General features: G+C 39.0%; 1 protein-coding gene across 1 annotated transcript in view; it reads left to right on the forward strand.

The window, feature by feature from the left end:
* Positions 1-19,521, forward strand: part of LOC139741261 (uncharacterized) — a 92,092-nt gene extending 72,571 nt beyond the window's left edge. The window contains exons 2-7 of the mRNA XM_071651857.1: positions 2,098-2,157; positions 5,426-5,591; positions 7,353-7,504; positions 17,914-18,261; positions 18,747-18,864; positions 19,328-19,521. Coding sequence (XP_071507958.1) covers positions 2,098-2,157; positions 5,426-5,591; positions 7,353-7,504; positions 17,914-18,261; positions 18,747-18,864; positions 19,328-19,469 — 986 coding nt within the window. The 3' untranslated portion in view covers positions 19,470-19,521. The remainder of the gene's footprint in view (positions 1-2,097; positions 2,158-5,425; positions 5,592-7,352; positions 7,505-17,913; positions 18,262-18,746; positions 18,865-19,327) is intronic.
* Positions 19,522-19,744: the final 223 nt, after the last annotated feature.

Raw genomic sequence — 19,744 nt, forward strand, 5'->3', positions numbered from 1 at the left:
TAAATATGATACTAAAGCAGTGCACAATCATGTGTACAACATCCAACAGAGTTAGTTTCCCTTTATCATCTCAGTCAAGTCATCATTCTTTTTTACATAAGTCCTCCTAAGTATGTCCCTGTCTGTGTTCTAAATATAACGATGTGTTTTTTCTCTTTCTCCTGCATTCTTACCAACATAACTACGTATAAAAAATGTTTTGCATTACATTCAATCCAGCTTGTATTTTATCACTTGTTTTACATTATGAAATCTAGATTGCTTGCGTCCACGATGGCACATGCTGTAGTTCCCTCTTTTTTCTCCCTTTTTTCCTCTCTTTTTTCCTCTTCTTTTTCTTTCCTTTTCTCTCTTTCTCCTCTTCCCAATCATTTTGATGTCAGTTGACATCAGTTCGTTTATTGTGTTTTATATTGATGTTTTGTGTATTTTCTGAGGGTCCCATATCGTACAAGCTTTGCTTCTTAGTGGGACCCTCCACTTCCATCCTCATCCTTAGTTGACTTGCATTATACGCTTTATGTATTTAACAAAGATGTAATCGCATCTACTTTTCATTTTCATAATTTTCTTATGTACCTTTTCAAATTTTGTTCTGTATCACAAATATCCCGTGTATATGCAAATGTACATAATTTCTTTGTTCATTTTGATGGAGGTGAAAATAAAGTTGAAAGTTGAATCAAAAACAGGACAGCTTTATTTCTATATCTCATCCTCACAAAAACACGTCTATAATGCCGCTGTCGAGTAATTCCTATTTCTATTCACTATGAAAAATCGCGTCTCTGTATAGCTGACATGAGTGTCCATCATATTTATATGTAAGGCATCATTGTTGTGATAACGCCAAAGCGTATCGGTATATTTGAGCCTCAGCTGCTTGTGACAATTGCGTGGAGGAATTATCATGCAGGTGCATCATCCCACCCCCCTATGAATATTCATCAGTTGTTCGACAAAAGCAAGCAAGCATCTTTCGCGTGACGTAGCGCCAAGATGGTAGAAATAAAGAGGCAAAACCTGACGCGTACAAGCACCGCTGTTATCACTTTGTGAGCCTCCCTGAGCTATAGAGGCAACTTTGTAGAGGACAGGTGGGAGAAGGAAGGCAGTGATAGTGCATAGTACATTTCCATCAACAACAGAGATGCTCTCTTCTTTTCCTTCCGTTTTTAATCAAACAACAAGGGCATTGACCGGTGTCTTGTCCTTGACGATGGTAAAGGCGGTTACAGTTCGTTATTCCAAAGGTTCGTCAGCCCGAAAATTAAATAAACATCTTTCCTTATTCCGAAGGTTCATATTCCGAATGTTCGTAAATCCGAAAATGAACTAAGATTCATGATTCCGAAGGCTCGTTACTCCAAAAATGAAAAAAGAGACTTCTTATTCCGAAGGTACGTTATACGGAAAGTAAGATAAGCTTGGTTGTTCCGAAGGTTCTTTAATCCAAAACTGAAAATAAAAATGGTTGTGATTCGAAAGGTACGTTAACCAGAATATGAAACAAGGTTCATAATTCTTAATGTTCGTTTGCATGCACCTTCTTTCAATTTCGCGTTAAAGAATGCCATACCATTTTTGATTAACACACAATATGTATAAAGGTAAAGGGACTTTGTGTGTTTCGAAGTAACGAACCTTTGGAACAACGAATCTTATCTAATTTTGGATTAACGAATCTTCGGAATAAAGAACATCACCAGTAGAGGTGACGAATCTAATTCTGATATGATTTTTTTAAATCACTTATTTCTCCTTTGGACGTCCACTCATTACCATTCCATTAATTTTTGAACAGAAGAAAGAAAGAAAGAGAGGCAGCAGCCTCTGTATGGCTCTTTTCTCGTTTGATTAGTTTAAGTGATCGCGGGCAGCAGTAGCGGGATTGAAGCCGGCAACTGACTGTGTTTTGCGTCTTCACCTGAACTTTAGTTTCTTGATGCATGCGACCTTGGAGATCGCAAGGGAAATCATACTGGAAGCATGAGGAATAAATAAGCATGAAGTCTTGTTTGCTGTTCCTGTGGAAAATTAACGAACTTAGTTATACTTATCAAGGTTGTGTTATTGTACTTTTTATCGCCTATGCAGTTCTGGCTTCAGCATCACGAATACGCTACGCTCTCCCCGCTCCAGACACAGGATGTGCAGGTAGGACAATTTATTCTACTATCCATCTTTTTCTCTCCCCATTGACTCTTCCCCCATTACCACTCCTCCCCCTCTCCCTCCTCCCCCCCCCCCCCCTCACTCTCTTACCATCTCTCTCTGGTTAAACGACATTTACTCCTGGAACAATTGCTCCTGTCTTCGAATTTCTCCAAGAACGTTTGGTTATAGGGTAAAGGTTGTGATAGGGTTTTAGGTTTAGTATGATCCCAGAATTAGGATTAAGGTTACAGTTATTCTTGTAAGTAGAATATTTGGCTTACCATGCAGATTTTTCATGGTAGCAACTGTCGCAGGAGCAAATGTCATGGAAGCCCCCTCTCTCTGTTTCCCTATTTTAATGTCTGTTTATCTATCTGTCTGTTTACACACACAACACACACACATGATTATATACATTTGTGCGTGTACGTGTATATGTGTTTGTGTGTGTGTGCGTTCTACGTATATATTGCTTTAACTAGAATTACTGAAATATCTTCAGGTCATATGACAAAACATGAACAGTCTGTAGTTAATGAATCGCTAAAGATTAACCTACTTGTAAGTGTTTCTCAAAGCTTCTAACAAAGCGTTATCTTAAGAACTCGTTGCTTGCATGTCATTAACCTGTAGGTTATGTAGCTTCTTATTCAGCTGGAAAACTATGAATCCACCATTAAGTTGGACAATAAACCCTGTGTCGTAGATTTTCACTTAAATTCTTAGAAATGGATCCATACAGGTTAAACCCTATGCCACAAAACTTACCGGTATTTGTTTTCAGACGTAAATGTCAAAGGGCAAAACAGCAATTACATTAACAAGATCTCACAAAATGAAATCTCGATCGGTGCACTTTTATGCTGTTTTTTTCTTTCATTGTGAACTCCTCAAATCCTTGCTTATGTTCAAATACATCTTTTCAAGGATCACAATCAAATACACTGAGTCCAAATACTGGAACGTACTACCCCTTCTTATCAAAGAATGCTCAACCCTTCCATCTCACAAGCGTACTCTTTTAAATTGCTTAGTTCAGAGCGCCAGGAACTGATATTAAGATGCAGTATGCCATGTTACAGATAGTGTCTTTTGTGGGTGTTTTTTTGTGTGTGTGTGTGTGCGTGCGTGCGTGTGGTTGTTGTTGTTGTTGTTTCCTCGTGATGTTGTTGACTCTTTTCCCCTCTATCTCTCGTTCGGGTCTTTGTACGCACTATGAAGATAAACGTAACTCTGCTGGGGGTCGGTCTCCTTGTTACCTTTAGTCGATTCCTTCACGTTATTACTTTTTCCTTTTCAATTCTACTCCTTGTATTTGCTTTTGTGTAAACGTGATATTTTGTTTTAAACGTCTGCATTATTTACAAATTTTAAGCATGTGATTGGATTAGTTTTTACCACACTTTTAGGGTCTTTTTGCAAAATGTATATATCACTGGCTTTTAGGGTTGCAGTATTTGCTGCATTCTGGTCGGTTTCGATTTAGTGAGAGGGATGAATGCAAAAGTAGCTAGTAACTAAAAAAAAAAAATGATAACGATGTGAGTAAAAGGAAGAGCTCAAAAGTCAGTAAATGAAATCAGTGATCAAAAATTATGATTTTCCTTCACGGGTTACCTTGACAAATGAACGGTAATTCAATCGTACTAAAAAGAGAAAGAGTGAGGAGCCAATATATATATATATATATATATATATATATATACAGGGCTCGACACTAACGGTGGCCCGGTGGCCCGGGGCCACCAAAATTGAAAGTCGGGCCACCAAATTTCAAAAAAGGGCAAATTTGGTGACCCGCCTCGGGCCACCAAATCTTTTTGAAAAGTACGTCAATTAATTCGTAACTTTTTGCGCCGGAAATTAGCAGTTATATTTGTTTAAAGGATGGATGGAAAGGACTGAATGAGTGCCTGAGAGTGAGTGTTGCGAGTTTGTTGAGGTTTATTTATGAGCAAAAGTATGTCCAACTTTCAATTCTTACTATGACTGGATAAAACTTAGATATTTGACTCATTAAAAAAAAAACAAGACTTTTAATGTTTTTTATTGTTTTTTTTTTTTTCTCTCGGGCCACCAAAAATTTGAAATTGAGGATTTTGGTGGCCCCATAGTTAGTGTCGAGTTAGTGTCGAGTGTTAGTGTCGAGTTAGTGTCGAGCCCTGATATATATATATATATATATATATATATATATATATATATATATATAACAGGCAGCATGTAGAGATGGAAGATGGAAGAGTAATACAAGAATAAATCGTTTCATAGGACTGAATCGATTTCGTGAAACACACACAATTGCTGTAGGCCAACGTATCGGTCTTTAGATTTGTGTGCTGTGGTTCTACTATACCTATATGGTGATACGGTCTTCTTTATCCAGGTTTGCACCTTCAGCGTTGCCACTGATATATCAGAGGGCCCTGCCATTATTATTTTCCTTCACTCTACCCATTGTATGTACATCTGGGTCGAGAGGGACATGGTGGGTAAAAACATCTTGCTGAGGACGTAAGCACTTGACGGGGTCCGATCGAAAGTCAAGAGTCTTATCTACTATGCCACAATACCCCCTAAATGTTGAAATGTCAGAGAGTTGCACACTGTCAATCACAATTCGCCGTTAAATTTTGCCACGATGTTTACCGGTGTTTTCGTCATATCTTATAATTTAGAATCAACTTCCAATTTTATCTGGTTCCTTCTTCTTCTTCATCTTCTTCTTCTCTTTCTTCTTCTTTTTTTTTCTTCTTCTTCTACTACTACTACTTCTACTACTACTATTACTACTACTACTACTACTTCTACTGCTACTTCTACTATTCTATTGTGGGGGGGGGGGATGGCGCTGTGGCATAGTGGATAAGACTCCCAACTTCCGATCGGAAGACCCGAGTTCGAATCCCGTCCAGTGCTTACATCCTTGCACAAGATGGTAGAGTAGCGGCAACACCAAAGAGGCTACCCTGGGTAAATAAGACATATTATTATCATTATTATTATTATCATTATTATTATTATCATTGTTATTATTATTATTATCATTATTATCATTATTGTTATTACTATTATTATTATTAGTAGTAGTAGTAGTAGTAGTAGAAGTAGTATCATCATCATCATCATCATTGTTTTTGTTGTTGTTATTATTATTATTATTATCGTCATTATTGTTATTATCATTATAACATATTTCTTCTACTTCCTCCTCATCCTTTTTCCTTCCCTTCCCCATCTCTCTCTTTCTCTATCTTTCTCTCTGCAGATAACTGGGTGCCCATAATGCTGGAAGTCTCGTATCCGAACCTAACCAACATAACGCACATTTCCGAGCGCTTCCATGTCTCGTTGGTCGTCAGGAAAAACGACCCCAGCAACATACTCATGAAGTTCTGCATGTGGGACAGCAAAAGCGAAAACCTGCGCATAAGGTGATTATGTCGTCATGAATTTCAGACGACAGAAAGGATGATTAAAGGGACATTCCAGACGATTTTCATAATTTCTCATCATGTAGCACATAACTCAACAACTTCATGTATAGATTTGTGAAATTTATTGTGGTTCTTGAGCAGAGAAACAATACTCTGAAAAATCTTATCTTAACAAATTACACTGAACAAGGATGATGACATAGGAGGTTCACATATTTCAGAAATGTAGCAGCGCAATTCCATTACAATACCGCTTGCTTGCAAGTTCACCTGTGTATAATCTATGCATGCCTTCTTCTTTTGTTCTGGTCCCTTGAGCCCCAACTCATGCATTCTTATGGTGACTCTGCCATGTCATCACCCTTGTTCATTGCAATTTGCTAGAAATTTTGAAAATATTCTTATTCTTCATCCCAATTATCACAAATTCTGAAACTCTGTCCTCAGTATAACTAATTTATAGTTGTTCAAATGTAAAAATCTGAAAATCACCCGATGGTCTCCTTTAACTTACGACGCTCAAAAAGAACAAAGAAAGCTAAACGCCCTCTTTGCTGGTCTGATGAAATCTCCAGATGCTTGTTACTATCTACTTCCAGTAAATTAAGCATGCAACGGTGGCTGAGTGTGACCCCTAATCAGCTTTTAAGCTGCAATCGTTTCTTCGTTATCTCATAAAAAATGGAAAGTTGTCTTATCTTAAGAGCCACCGATACCTTAAAATGGCAGATTAATTCTGAACAACATGAATGTTTTAATCGTAAAAGAATTACTATCACCTTTACATTATACCCATCGTGCTCGCCCTTTCGCGCATAAAGTCCCACTTCGGAGATTTCCAGTTTCGAACGCCCAAGACACGATCATCCGAACATATGTTATTAATGGTGTCCATCAGTTAAACATAGCGTTATTTTTATTACTCATTCATGTTCTATCTTCGACACCACATTATTGTGATGGTTCACTGTGTGTAAAGAAGCTCAAGACTGCCAGTATGCGGTTAAAGACAGGTAATAGTACAATACTTCAAGATAGGAAAAGTTACATTCCGCTCCGCGGCATCACGTGCTGCATGAAATGTGTGAATTGAATTGAAATGAATTGAATTGAATTGAATTGAATTGAACTGAATTGAACTGAAATGCATTGTATTGAATTGAATTGAATTGAACTGAATTGAATTGACTTGAATTGAATTGAATTGAACTAAATTGATTGAATTTAACATAGTTAAATTGAGTATGTGTGTGTGTGTGTGTATGCGTGTCTCTTTTTTGAGCCCTGCTGTATCTTTATCTACTTTATAACTTTGATTATCGTATCATTTAAAACTTTGAATTCAAAATTTGATTTGGTTAGCTGGTTCATAGTTCATAGTAAGCTCATAGTTACAGCATTAGAAGAAGGGTCATACTAATTAAATCGTGTTTGCATGAAAATACGTTCGTACAAACCTATTTATTTTCTTTTAAATTGAGCGTTGATACTCTTGCAGTATTGTCAATGATTGTATACTTCTTTTATCATGGATGTCATAACATTATTATTTCGTGTTCCATAGTTTGTTTGAAATTCCATGCAACATTTCATTTCTCAACAATATGATGTCTTCAGTCCTCAGAAAGATTCCACACAATAAATGTGTTGAATGAATGTTTTGCACTCAAATCGATGAAAAGGGATCATGTTGGATAAAAGCACGTGCATTGATTCCATTCTTTTTGTTTTTGTTTTTGTTTTTGTTTTGGTCAATAGTGGTGGTGTCGTACCAGATGACTTCGGGCGGGATGACAGTAGGTCGTTTACGTCACTGCCAGAAGGAAACTATTGCGTCTACAGCATAGGCGAGGCTATAGCAAATTTTCAAAAAGGTCGATGGGACTGGAAAGAAGGAGGTTGTCCAAGTGGTTTCGTGTAAGTTTACGATATGGTGTCATAGGTTTATCAACATACATGATATTTCATGATGCATATGAAGGTGACGACACATCCACTGCTTGGAAGTGGAGTGATAGCGACATACATCTATAGTCTCTTTATTCGGAGATATGAGGTTCAAATAGTTCCAGGAACATACGAGGTGTGTTCACACAAATGAGATCGTCCTGACAATGTCAGCCGCAGCGTATAAATGAGAACGGCAGAGCCTCATTCGAGAAACAAGACACACACACACAAAAAAAAACATAATCGCATAAACATTATCCCCCAGAACATGCCCAATGTCATCAAATTTTAATCATCAATGGCCATTAACAGTGGCATGTTTCTGTTATTATCGTGAAAAGCAGAATAAATGTGATACCAAAGTCTTTTCAAATCAATAACTAGTCTGCACTTTCGCTTCTCTTCCTGTAATTTCCTGGTTTTATCACTAAATTGCACAAATTTTCAGGAGTAATTACCAAAAGTGGGTTACTATAAACATACGCGCGATTCCAAGAAAGATCAATTTCGAATCAACGCAGCAACGTGGATAGGGAGGGAATTATCTACAGATGGTCTTGTGTATTTCAATAATGAGAGAGACTTGATACATGGTATGCCGGTCAGTCAAGTGGGGTCATCCCACAAGACCGACGTCCACGAATCATACAGCCCACGAATTCGACATTGAAAAAAGGTCCATGAGTCATACAGCTCACGAGTCATACAACCCATAAGTTCGAAACTAGGTAAAAACAGCCCACGAGTTCGACAGATACAACACGGGGCTTAATGTGTCGGTCTCGTGGGCCTTGTTTGCCTAGTGTCGAACTCGTGGGCTGTAAAACTCGTGAGCTGTATACCTCATGGGCTGTATGACTCATGGGCTGTACAGTATGACTCGTGGGTGTCGGTCTCGTGACGTGCACCCAGTCAAGTAACATTAAGTGACACTATTCATGGAAGGCTGTTATACTGACATCATCATTCTCCGTTCCCTTTCTTCATTTCTCTTTAACTTAAAAGGATAACAATTTAACATTTTCATTGAAAGTAAAAACTGATCGTTTAACTCTGATTTCTAAGCGAGTCAATAATGCTTGAATGGACTCTTTTTTGAGTTAGCACTTCTTGGCAGACTATACGAATTACAAAATAACTGCGAAGATCAGATGTCTGAATTCCTCGTTCATTTCATGTTTTCGCTCTTTGATCTCACTACGAGTCAAATGACTAGCCTTTAGAGACACACAGCCTTGCCCTGTATTTCGTCTCTCTTCTTTTTTTTTTCCGGGGGGGGGGGGGCATATTCTTCTAGTTAACCTGAAGAAAAGCGTGTGACACCTTTTTTTTTCGTCATGAAAGAATTTTGGCGCTGGCACAGGATGTCATTCCATGCTTCCCTTCCTTACGGGCCGAAACGAAAGAACAAGGCAAAATATTTCCATTCTCCTCTCCCTCGAAGGCATCGATGCACGGTCGCTAACGTTTTGACAGGAAGGATTTTCCCGCCCGCGCCTTGACTAGGTATCGATCGCCGGTGTAGTATCGCTCGTATTCTCGCCTGCCTGCAGTCGAACACTGAATGAAGTCGCGTTATGCAAGGATGTCAGGGAATGGAGGAGAAGGGATGTAGGGTGCTACAATGCCATGGAAAACGGAAAGAAAGAGAGATAGATAGAAAAAAAAGAAGAAGAAGGAGATGATGATGATGACGATGATGAAGGGAGGTGGAGGGAGGGAAAGAGTGAAGGGGGAAAGGGAGAGAAAACCAGTGAGCAAGATGGAAAGAGAGAAGAGAAAAATACGAAGAAGAAGAAGAAAAAGAAAAGTAGATCTTGAGAGGAACTGAGAGTAACAGTGGAAGACGGGGTGAAGGAGAGTGGGAGGGTGCAGAAAAAGAGAAGGACAGACAGTTGAAATGAGGGAAAATGAATGCCATAGTAATGTAAGATAGATAGATAGATAGATAAATAAATAGATAGATAGATAGATAGATAGATAGACAGATAGACAGATAGCTAGATAGATATGGATAGATAGATAAATAGATAGATAGACAGACAGATAGATAGATGGATAGATAGATAGGTAGATAGATAGATAGATAGATAGACAGATAGATAGATAGATAGATAGATGGATAGATAGTAGATAGGTAGATAGATAGATAGATAGATAGATAGATAAAAAGGGAGAGATGGGGAGAGCATGATATCGAGATTTACGGAGAGATAGTTATAGAACATATCACATATGTCTACTTCCCGATGTTAGTCAATATCAGTGACCTTTTTCCAATGAACCTCTCCATCGACTCTGTGATGCCGATAGGTGCCCTGTAGGAACACATCGATATAACTTGATGGGTGTTCAAAAAGTAATATAGGCATCTCTCACTAAGCGGAATATAATGCAAGAAGAGGCAAGTGTAGATGGAGTGTAAAATGGCTGCTAAGATTGCATGACGCATGGATGAGGTACACAAGTTTTCCCATCAACAGACACGCAATGCTCCTCTGACAGTGTATGTCTGTTCTTTCGTCGTGCTGTAATCTTGAATGTTGATTGAAAGACCACTTTAAGATACTAGTATCTGTTCTTACCTTATCTTCTCAATGAAGAACACGTTGCTCTTGAAAACTAAATAATGTCCATATCTTTCTTTGTGCGATCAAACCTTAAGTTAAAGAATGACAATTCGTCAACATGTTTGTTTGTTTGTTTTTTTCTGTGGGGGTGAGTGTTAATTTTACCTCAATGATATGTTAAATCTTAATTTCAGGATATAAAGCCTGATTTGCTCACAATGGAGTTGATTAATGCCCTATAGGCAAGCTCTGGGTATAGTTTGTATTCATAGAGGGCTCTGTTTATTTCTCTCGTGTGCTACATGTGTGTTTTGCCTTGTCTGACTGCAGATGGCTATCACCAGTTTTGCCCCTGAACTATGCCGCTAGTCACAATAGTTAAGTCCAGCGGGTACCACAATCATGCCAAAATATGATTCGCAATTTATTACTAAAAAAATAAGGATTGGTATCATCAGGCCAACTGATCATCGCATAAGGCTAACCTTCGATTTTTGTTCAAAGAAGCGAGAAGGCAAATTGAGAATTGTCAGTTGCTGTCATACGCGAGGTTTTGTATTCCTGTATGTTGTATATATATAAGAATATAGATGATTATATATATATATATATATATATATATATATATATATATATATATATATATAAATATATAATGAAACATGAGAATGGAAGGAGAAAACGGTGCGTAGCTTTGACATTATTAATCCTCTCACTGTTCCTCCTTTTCGGAAAAGTGCAAGTGTTGAAAAGTTGGAGTCCGCCGGGAATCGAACCCGAGTCTTTGGCATTAAACGACAACGCCTTAAACCGCTCGGCCACGGAGACGTCATAGCGGTACAGGCAGACCCAAGCTCGATTATCCGACGGACCAACCTTTCAACCCTTTGTACGAAAAGCGTCAGTTGCAGTTTCGGTCGGAGGAGGCAGCAATTACAATTAGAGTGAACCCCCGCGTATTATTATATTCCCATATGTTATATACTAGTAATAAATCAAGACATGACTGGAAGAGATTAAGCATTACCGTAACATTTTCGACGCATTACGAGTGTTGCAGGTTTTACATGTATATGGCATAAATAAATATGATATAAAACTTGTTATGTCTCCGTCAGGTATTGGTCGGGAGACTCCTTCTCATCCTCTCATGAATCAGGCCCGAGGGCGTAACGTAGTTTAGTGAGAGTCACGTGATGTAGTTTTGAGTCACCTGATATTCTAGGTCAATGGTAGTTGAACTTTATTGAGAAGAGGGAATGGATCATGTGACCCCAGCGAAGTGCGCGGTGAGAGCAAGATTGAGAAAGTGGCGATATTTATCGCTGGATCACTTACTGACTGGCTCGGGGTTTTGGAGTGCCGCTGAATAGCCTATTTATCCGGCTTAGGTATACGAAAAGCGTAAAACGCAGGCTCGGTCGAAGGAGGCAGCAATTACAATTAGAGTGAACACCCGTGCCTTATTAGCAAGCTGTTATTGTCTGCTCTTATTTCACTACGTCATTCGAACAAAATCGCCTCTTCGAGTAAAAGTATCCACCCATTTGGAAGAGATAGGAATATCATACCTGAGAAGTCTTTAAGAAAATCACTTTTTAACGAACATTCAAATCGTATTTAGACGGGTTGTAAGTGAATTCATAGCCACTTTTAAAAAAGAAACAATTATCCTTGTCGACCATGTTCCTACACAGAAAGTTTCTCTGGCTGTGTGCTGCTCTTGTTAATATTACTGACTCCAAATCCAAGGAGATATTTTTCCCTGCCTTCACAAGTTATGTATGTCGTCGTCACTTTCACCCGACTTGTTTCAGATGGCTTATATGTGCAAACGCATAACTGTGTCAGAATATATTTAATGACATTAAAAGAAATATGAACACAAAACTGTTAAATTCAGGAAACCTCATATAGATTGGCAATGTCCAAGTCATTCCATCATATCTGATTTGCGTACATTTTCCCTAGTGGGTTCAGATTTTCAGAACCTTCATTTTAGAGTAAACGGAAAATATGTAGAGAAATAATCACCGTTATCTCTTTGTATACGACCTTTTTGCTAAAATCGCAGACTGCATATAAATAGGAGCGATTATAAAACGCGACGTTTGCATACAGTAATGGAATATTTTACAATGTATAACCTGTAAAAAAATCCACTAACTTCAAAGCACGTTCACTTATATAAATACTGTCACATCCAACTCTCACGTCTTCTCTTCATCTATAAATATTTCCGACTATTTTCTGTATCATTCTTGAGAGATAGTTAGTTTAGTGATTTGATATAACATCAAAGATAATATGTAATGAATACGTCATGGAAAGTAGATCCTACAGCTTGAGAATAACCATCTCGATCATCCAAACCTCAAAATGACGAAGTGAAAAAAATAAAGGAAAATGGATAACAGATTTGTCATCTATCATGAAGGACACTGATTATACCTTTCTGATATCCAAAAAAATCCAACCCTCTCTCTTTTCTTTCTTATCTATATTGAGTTACAGTTTTGTTGAACACGTCCATTATGTTAATACCTAATTTGGGGGATCGCGTGGAGGATAAGCTCTGGCAGTAAGTTGACATGGATATCCCTGGCTTCTGGAGCGCTTCGTAAAAATATTCGAAATGCGTATAGATTAAGAATGACGTGAGTACAACGCTTTACATTATGATTCAACGGATTTCGAACTTTATCGGGGAACCTTGAGATCTTAAGGCAGGGTCATACTGTAGTCCAGCGGGATGTAAACCCAAACAACAACAACTCAAAAGACAGAAGACGTTTGGAGAAAATCCTTCAAAATTGAAGTCCGTTTACACTCAGTAGATTCTGCTACACGCATGTATAGCATGTATAGTGTACTCACCGCTGACAGCTTATACTGTGCATAATGTGTCTCTCAGGAACAGAATTGGAAGCCTCAGCGAATCCATAAAATGTTTGGTCAGTAAATCCATGTTTGCTGTTTCAAACTGAAGACACTCTTGACCTTTCGGGTCTCCATTGCTATTGTCTGCGTATAGGCTTGGTTAAAGGCCGTCCCTCTGCAGTAACTACAAGAGAAAAGAAAGAGAGAGGGCCATGACGTACACGACCGGCGCCACGATTTCTAAAATGGGTGTGTGTGTGTGTGTGTGTGGGGGGGGGGTGCAGTTTATATTTCTGGTGCCACTTCCGGGTTTCTCCAGTTGACAAGCAAAAAAAAAAGCCTTACCTGCGCTCCCACTTTAAGGTTTCATCGGCTGACCACAAAAGAATCGCTCTGGTACAACTTGCGATCGGCAAAAGTTGAACCATATTCTATTTTTTTTTCCGGGTGCCACTTCCGGGGTAAAAAAAAGTGGGGGCCAAAGTGGTTCCACCCTATGTATTCCTACATGTTGTACAAAAAAAGAGGGGGGGGGGATGGGCCTCGGCCCCCGGTTCTGCCGGCCCTGACGTAAGACTAAACCACCAGCAAGAGCCAAGACCCAGCGAGAGGGACTTTTGAGATCCGTCCGAATTCCTAAGCGCACGCCTTTCCACTAGCGTTTGGTAACAAATCAAAGCCAATCAGCAAAAGGCCATCTGAATAAAATGATGCATAAACATATGAAAATGACAGCCAATGGGCGGATCGAGCAGTATTGTTGGTCAATGTGACGAACTGAATTATTTCGTGACTGAATGTTATTCAGTAAGAGTGGTGCTCGGGTTAGTCTTTCTCCCAGTCGTGAATAACAATCACAATCTTAGATCTCAAAAGGTCCTCTCCCTGACGCGCTCGGGTAACGGCTTCTCGCTCTTTGGTCTTACGGAAGCGTGACAGCCTATATACAACACTAGTGTCTGCTAGGCATTTCCCTTGAAAATTTTAGGGCGAAAACATCGGTTTTGCTTCCCAGCCTGCAGCCCGACTGGACGAGGGCTGACGAAATACAGCCCTCTATGCCTCCCTCGGTGTCAGTTTTCATTTTTTGTTTTTCGTTTTTGGTTTTTCGTTGGACATTGTCGTTCTGTATGATTTCTCTGAGTTGTTTGTCAGTAGTGAAATCATCACAGGACGTTGAGCTTCAATCTCTAAAAGCATGCAATCAGCTTCCTTTTTTAGAAGTAACACGAGACGGCATTGCATTAACGTTTCGAGATCAAAATGCTGAAGTTTGGATGACAGCTTTAACAGCGATATAATATATTTACGTGTCATGATGATTATCCACGTTCTTCCCTCAATTCCCTTTCTTGGTGATAGCTTTACAAAAAATTTTCACAAATAGTGACAGATTTCTGGCAGTTGTATTCTTGTTTATGTATTCTTATAACCAATTTTTTTTCCTCCTTTTTTACCACTATATTCTGACGTCTCAACACGAAAATTCATAGGACTGGAAAACGTAGGCTGTATGTATTACAGGAAGATGATCATTTCAAGCTGTGTGTATGTGTGAGTTTGTGTTAAAGGTATACCATTGTCAATTTAATTAATAATACGAGATTTGGTCGTAAAGTCGCACTAAATCATTTCGTCTCTGTTAATAAATCGTAGTTCACAGACAATCATGGTAATTTTGTGTCAGTTCTACTGGTCAGTGCTGATAATTAGTTATAATTACGGGTGTCAGTAATCAGCCGTTCTCTGAATTTATGCTCATAAACTTGTGACGTCAACTCTGTCACTGCAATGTTTCGCCATACCGTGTAACCATGGTAACGTAGCAATGATATTTTAAAGTCGTAGTCCGTAGAGTGTTGAAGAATGCGCCAGCATGAATCGAGCCCGTGTAATCCTCCGCTTGCCGCATTTATTTCCTGATCATAAGAAATACGATAGGTATGTGTATGTGAAATTTGTGCAAATTTTACTCACTGGCACAAAAGGGGTTGGTACGTTCCCTGACACCGCCTTTTTTTTCAATGACACAATTATTTTATTTAAGCCTCTTTATACAGGCTATGTGCACTTGCTTATTTTTCTTTTTGGCTTTTAAACAAACTATATATTCATATATTATTGTGTTTTACATTGACTTCTTATGATTAGTGTATGGTTAAACAGAATTTATGTGATACTGTAAAGAAGTATTAATGAAACTGAAGTAAATGTAAAAAATATATATATATATGTGAAGAAACGGATATTTCACCCGACCGATAGTACTTCGTTAAGACGCCCACACATGGACGGTTTCACCCGCTCTAACTGTCTTCTCGGCCTGTCAAAATAACGACGTGTAAACGATCTGTCGAGAGCAGAGCTTCGCCATGATCACGAGTGACAATAATGTCTCGGAGTCACTGAGTTTTGAATGTCGGAGGGATATAAAGAGAGGCGAAGAGGTATTGAAGAGATCCTAAAGGGGACAAAGAAACAGATACGGAGGCAGAGACAGAGTGTGTGAGAGAAAAAGAGATGGTATGGATGAATAGAAGAAGAGAAAGAAAGAGACTGAAGGAGGATATATGTATATATATATATATATATATATATATATATATATATAATATACATATATATATATAATATACATATATATACTGCATACATATATATAATATATGTATGTGTGTTTCTGTCTGTATGTTTGTATGTTTGTCTGTGAGAGAGAGATCGAGTGATATGATCAGATAGGGAGATGATTAGATAGACAGATAACTGATGGAACGAGGGAGGGAGACATTGATGTGTATGGATACTTGGAAGATATAATGAACACAAATGTAATATACTGTATTATTTATATGTATATATACGTCTAGATAGATAGATAGGTAGATAGATAGATAGATACATAGATAGATAGATAACTAGATAGATAGATAGATAGATAGATAGATAGGTAGGTAGATAAATAGATAGATAGATAGATAGATAGATAGATAGGTAGATAGATAGATAGGTAGGTAGATAGATAGATAGATAGATAGGTAGGTAGATAGATAGATAGGGATAGAGAGTAAGAGAAGAGTGAGAGAAAGAGATGGACTGTTATCACCATTCACACGTTTATCGCCCTGTAGGAAACGTAATATTGAGTTTCTCGCGGTGAGTGGTTGACTTGTGGCTAGAGTTACCGCTAATCTAGCCACGATAGCACTTGACTCAATTTTGACCTCTTTCCCGGTGTTACTCTTTCCAACTTATTTTTGACGTTGTATCTGCCTTGACAGCATGCCATAAAAAGCTCCTTCGTCCCTCATTTATCCTTTAAGCACATGACCATGTAAGAATAATGGAAAAGATGAATATCTATGACAACGTAAATCGTTTATGCGATGGATAAATTTTGCTGAAGCATACGTAGTCAGGTCTTATACTGTAGATTTAGATGTGTGTGTGTGTGAGTGTGTGTGTGTGTGTGTGTGTGTGTGTGTGTGTGTGTGTGTTTTAGTACTCTACGACATATAATCCACAACAACTCGTGGACTCAGTTTGCATCTTAAGCATCAAATCACGGGATACGCACAGACGATTGATAAAATAGGAGTTTATCACTGACTATATACTACACCCACTTCTTCTACTATTGCTATACCACAATTGTTTGGATATAACCTTTCGCCATTACTAAGCCTTTTCTGATCATTGTTTTTGTCCTATTTACTCAAAAAATCTGAGACATTCTACTTCTTCCAGTTTGTATGCGATCATCTCATCCATGGTACATCCTATCACCAAAAAACACCACCAGGCCACCACTACCACTCCACTTTTACCGCCACGAATACTACTGCTAGTGTCACCACTATACGGCAACTCTTACCACCATTATTAACCACTGCTACAACTACTAGTAGTAACATCACTACTGCCACCAACACCACTACCATCACTACCAAAATAACCAGCTACTACTTCTACAACATACTTCAAGTTTTTCGTGTTTTACCACTGCAAGCAAGACTACTGCCACTACTATTACTACTACTTGTTACTACTGCTGCTACTGCTACTACTGCTACTACTATCCGCTATTACTACTGCTGGATTACTATAATTACTACAACAACAACTACTACTAGTATACTAGTAGTAGTTTTTGTTGTAGTAATTATAACGGGGTGTGACCCCAACGGAACCTTTCCGGGTCAGTTCTGACCCGGATGTACTACTACTACTATTACCATACCACTACTGCCACCACTACTTCTACTTCCACTGATACTTCTATCGGCTATTACTACTCATGTATAATACTACAACTAAACTACTACTGATACTACTACTACAATTACTACTACTACTGCTGCTGCTGCTGCTACTATTACTACTCACCACCACCACTACTACTACTACTGCTACCACTACTACTTCTACTACTACTACTACTACTACTACTACTACTTCTACTACTACTACTACTTCTACTACTACTACTACTACTTCTACTACTACTACTACTACTACTACTACTACTTACTACTACTACTACTACTACTACTACTACTACTAGTACTACTACTACTACTACTACTACTACTGCTACTACTACTACTACTACTACTACTACTACTTACTACTACTACTACTACTACTACTACTACTACTTACTACTACTACTACTACTACTACTACTTACTACTACTACTACTACTACTACTACTACTCCTACTACTACTACTACTACTACTACTACTACTACTACTACCGGTACTCTAAACACTACTGCCCTAACTATACTCTTTCTACAATATTTATTACCTACCACAGAAACGTTTCCTATTGTCGGCTGCCGGCGTACAACCTCATGTCCTTCATTCCAGTTCTGACATAATAATCATTGCATCTTTTTTTTTTTCTTCCATTGCCAGGCTTTTCAACATTACCATTCAACACATCCTACACCCTCAAGGAAAACTTTCTAGCCGACCCCGCTCCCATCCCTTCACCAATGTCCCTCTTCCGCGTGCGCAACACGGCCGTCCACTACTGCTGCACGCAGTCCGGCGACGTCGACACCCCGATCGACGTCCCTTTCATCATCCCGTTCTTCCTCTTTCCATTCACGGAGCGAAAGTGCCAGAAGGTGCGGGGTATGCGAGACCAGCTGCAGCACGTGGTGTGGCCCTCCATGCAGTACGGCGGGGGAGTGCACCCATATTTCAATGACACCGCGAACGGTGAAAACGTGTTCTACTACTGTTACTACGTACCGGACAGTGAGTATATGTTTCTTTTTTTTAATGATAAAAATAAGTCCTGAAAATCGATGGAAAACACATCACCATAGGATCAATCAATAATCAAATTGTCCCAATCGAATTTCACCTGTTTCCCCGGATATGAAGGGGGGGGGGGGGGGGGGGGGGTTATCATACACAGGCGTAATACTAGAAAATATAACAAAGTGCATTATTCATGTGGATACTGAAATAGTTGACGAAAGGAGAGGCCAAATTTTGTAGTGAGTTATCTCCTTTTGTGGCCCTGAAAATAACAAAAGTTGAGGGTCTTCCCAATAATGATTGCCGTTTACTTTATCAGAAAAAGAAAATGGCCCAAGAGTGCAAGCGTGCTTGTCATTGCAATTTCTAGAAGATGTCCGGTGGTATTCCGATGATAAATCTATACATCTTACAAAATGCGTCAACAACATGAAGTCCCAGATCTGCATCTCATTCTCCCCTCATCTTTTTAATTCAAGCGATTGTCATGGAAACCAACATCATCATAGCAACCTACACGGTGATGATTGGAACTCCAACGGTGACTTTCATCGTTCTGTGCGCCTGCCGGTTTACACACAAGAAGCTACTAAAGAGGTTTGCTGCTATGAGATAATCATATTTCCTTTTGAAGTTATACAAACTCTTTCTCATAGATATTATACATAGGGTATAGGCCAATAGGTATGGCGAAATCAGTGGAAATGATTGATGGATACTGTTCCTTCGTAATCAGCTAAGGTGATGTGCAGAATCACACAATTAAGAATCATCACTATGGACAACGCTATCTATGTGAATGTAAACACTATTTTTAGGAAATTATATCAATGTATTAATATATTGTTTTGTCAATAAATCGAACAAAAGACACATATTTAAAAAATGTGCTTACGTGTATCTCACGATTATGAAACAGTGAAGATCTTGAGTAGATATGAAAATAGATTACATTGAAATGAAATGAAATGAAATGAAATGAAACAGGCCGATATTTTCCAGCGAGCTGTGACTTCTAGTATTACTGACATATTCTTACTTCTCGTTTGCTCCTAGAAAGAAACAGCGCAAGTCGTTGTTGGCTGCAGCGTGCTCCACCGGCACCAGCGATGCCCCGGTGGTCATCAAGACAGGGTCATCGTCGAGCTGATGTGGACGTCGACGACCAGGTCGAGCCCAATGCCGGTGAGACGGAATTTTGATGACGACGCGAGCGTCCCTGCCGCGATGACGAAAAGTGGGGGCCAAAAGGATACCACCGGAACATCCACCCCCTCCCACTCTTCCTCCTCCCCCTCCCCTCCTCCACCATTCCCCACAACGAAAAAGTGGAAGCTCTGTGGTGTAGTAAACATGCCCTGGACTCGTTAAAAACGAAGATTCTGGATTCGAGCCTTGCCTGGTACTTACATCCCTGGACAAGATGATTATGTTTTACTCACTAACGGATGCCTGGCAATGCTGGAATTATCATTGC

This window comes from Diadema antillarum, unplaced genomic scaffold, assembly GCF_040938485.1.
Source record: "Diadema antillarum isolate AM-2024a unplaced genomic scaffold, OU_Dant_1.0 seq00000912_RagTag, whole genome shotgun sequence".
In the NCBI taxonomy this organism is placed as follows: domain Eukaryota; kingdom Metazoa; phylum Echinodermata; class Echinoidea; order Diadematoida; family Diadematidae; genus Diadema; species Diadema antillarum.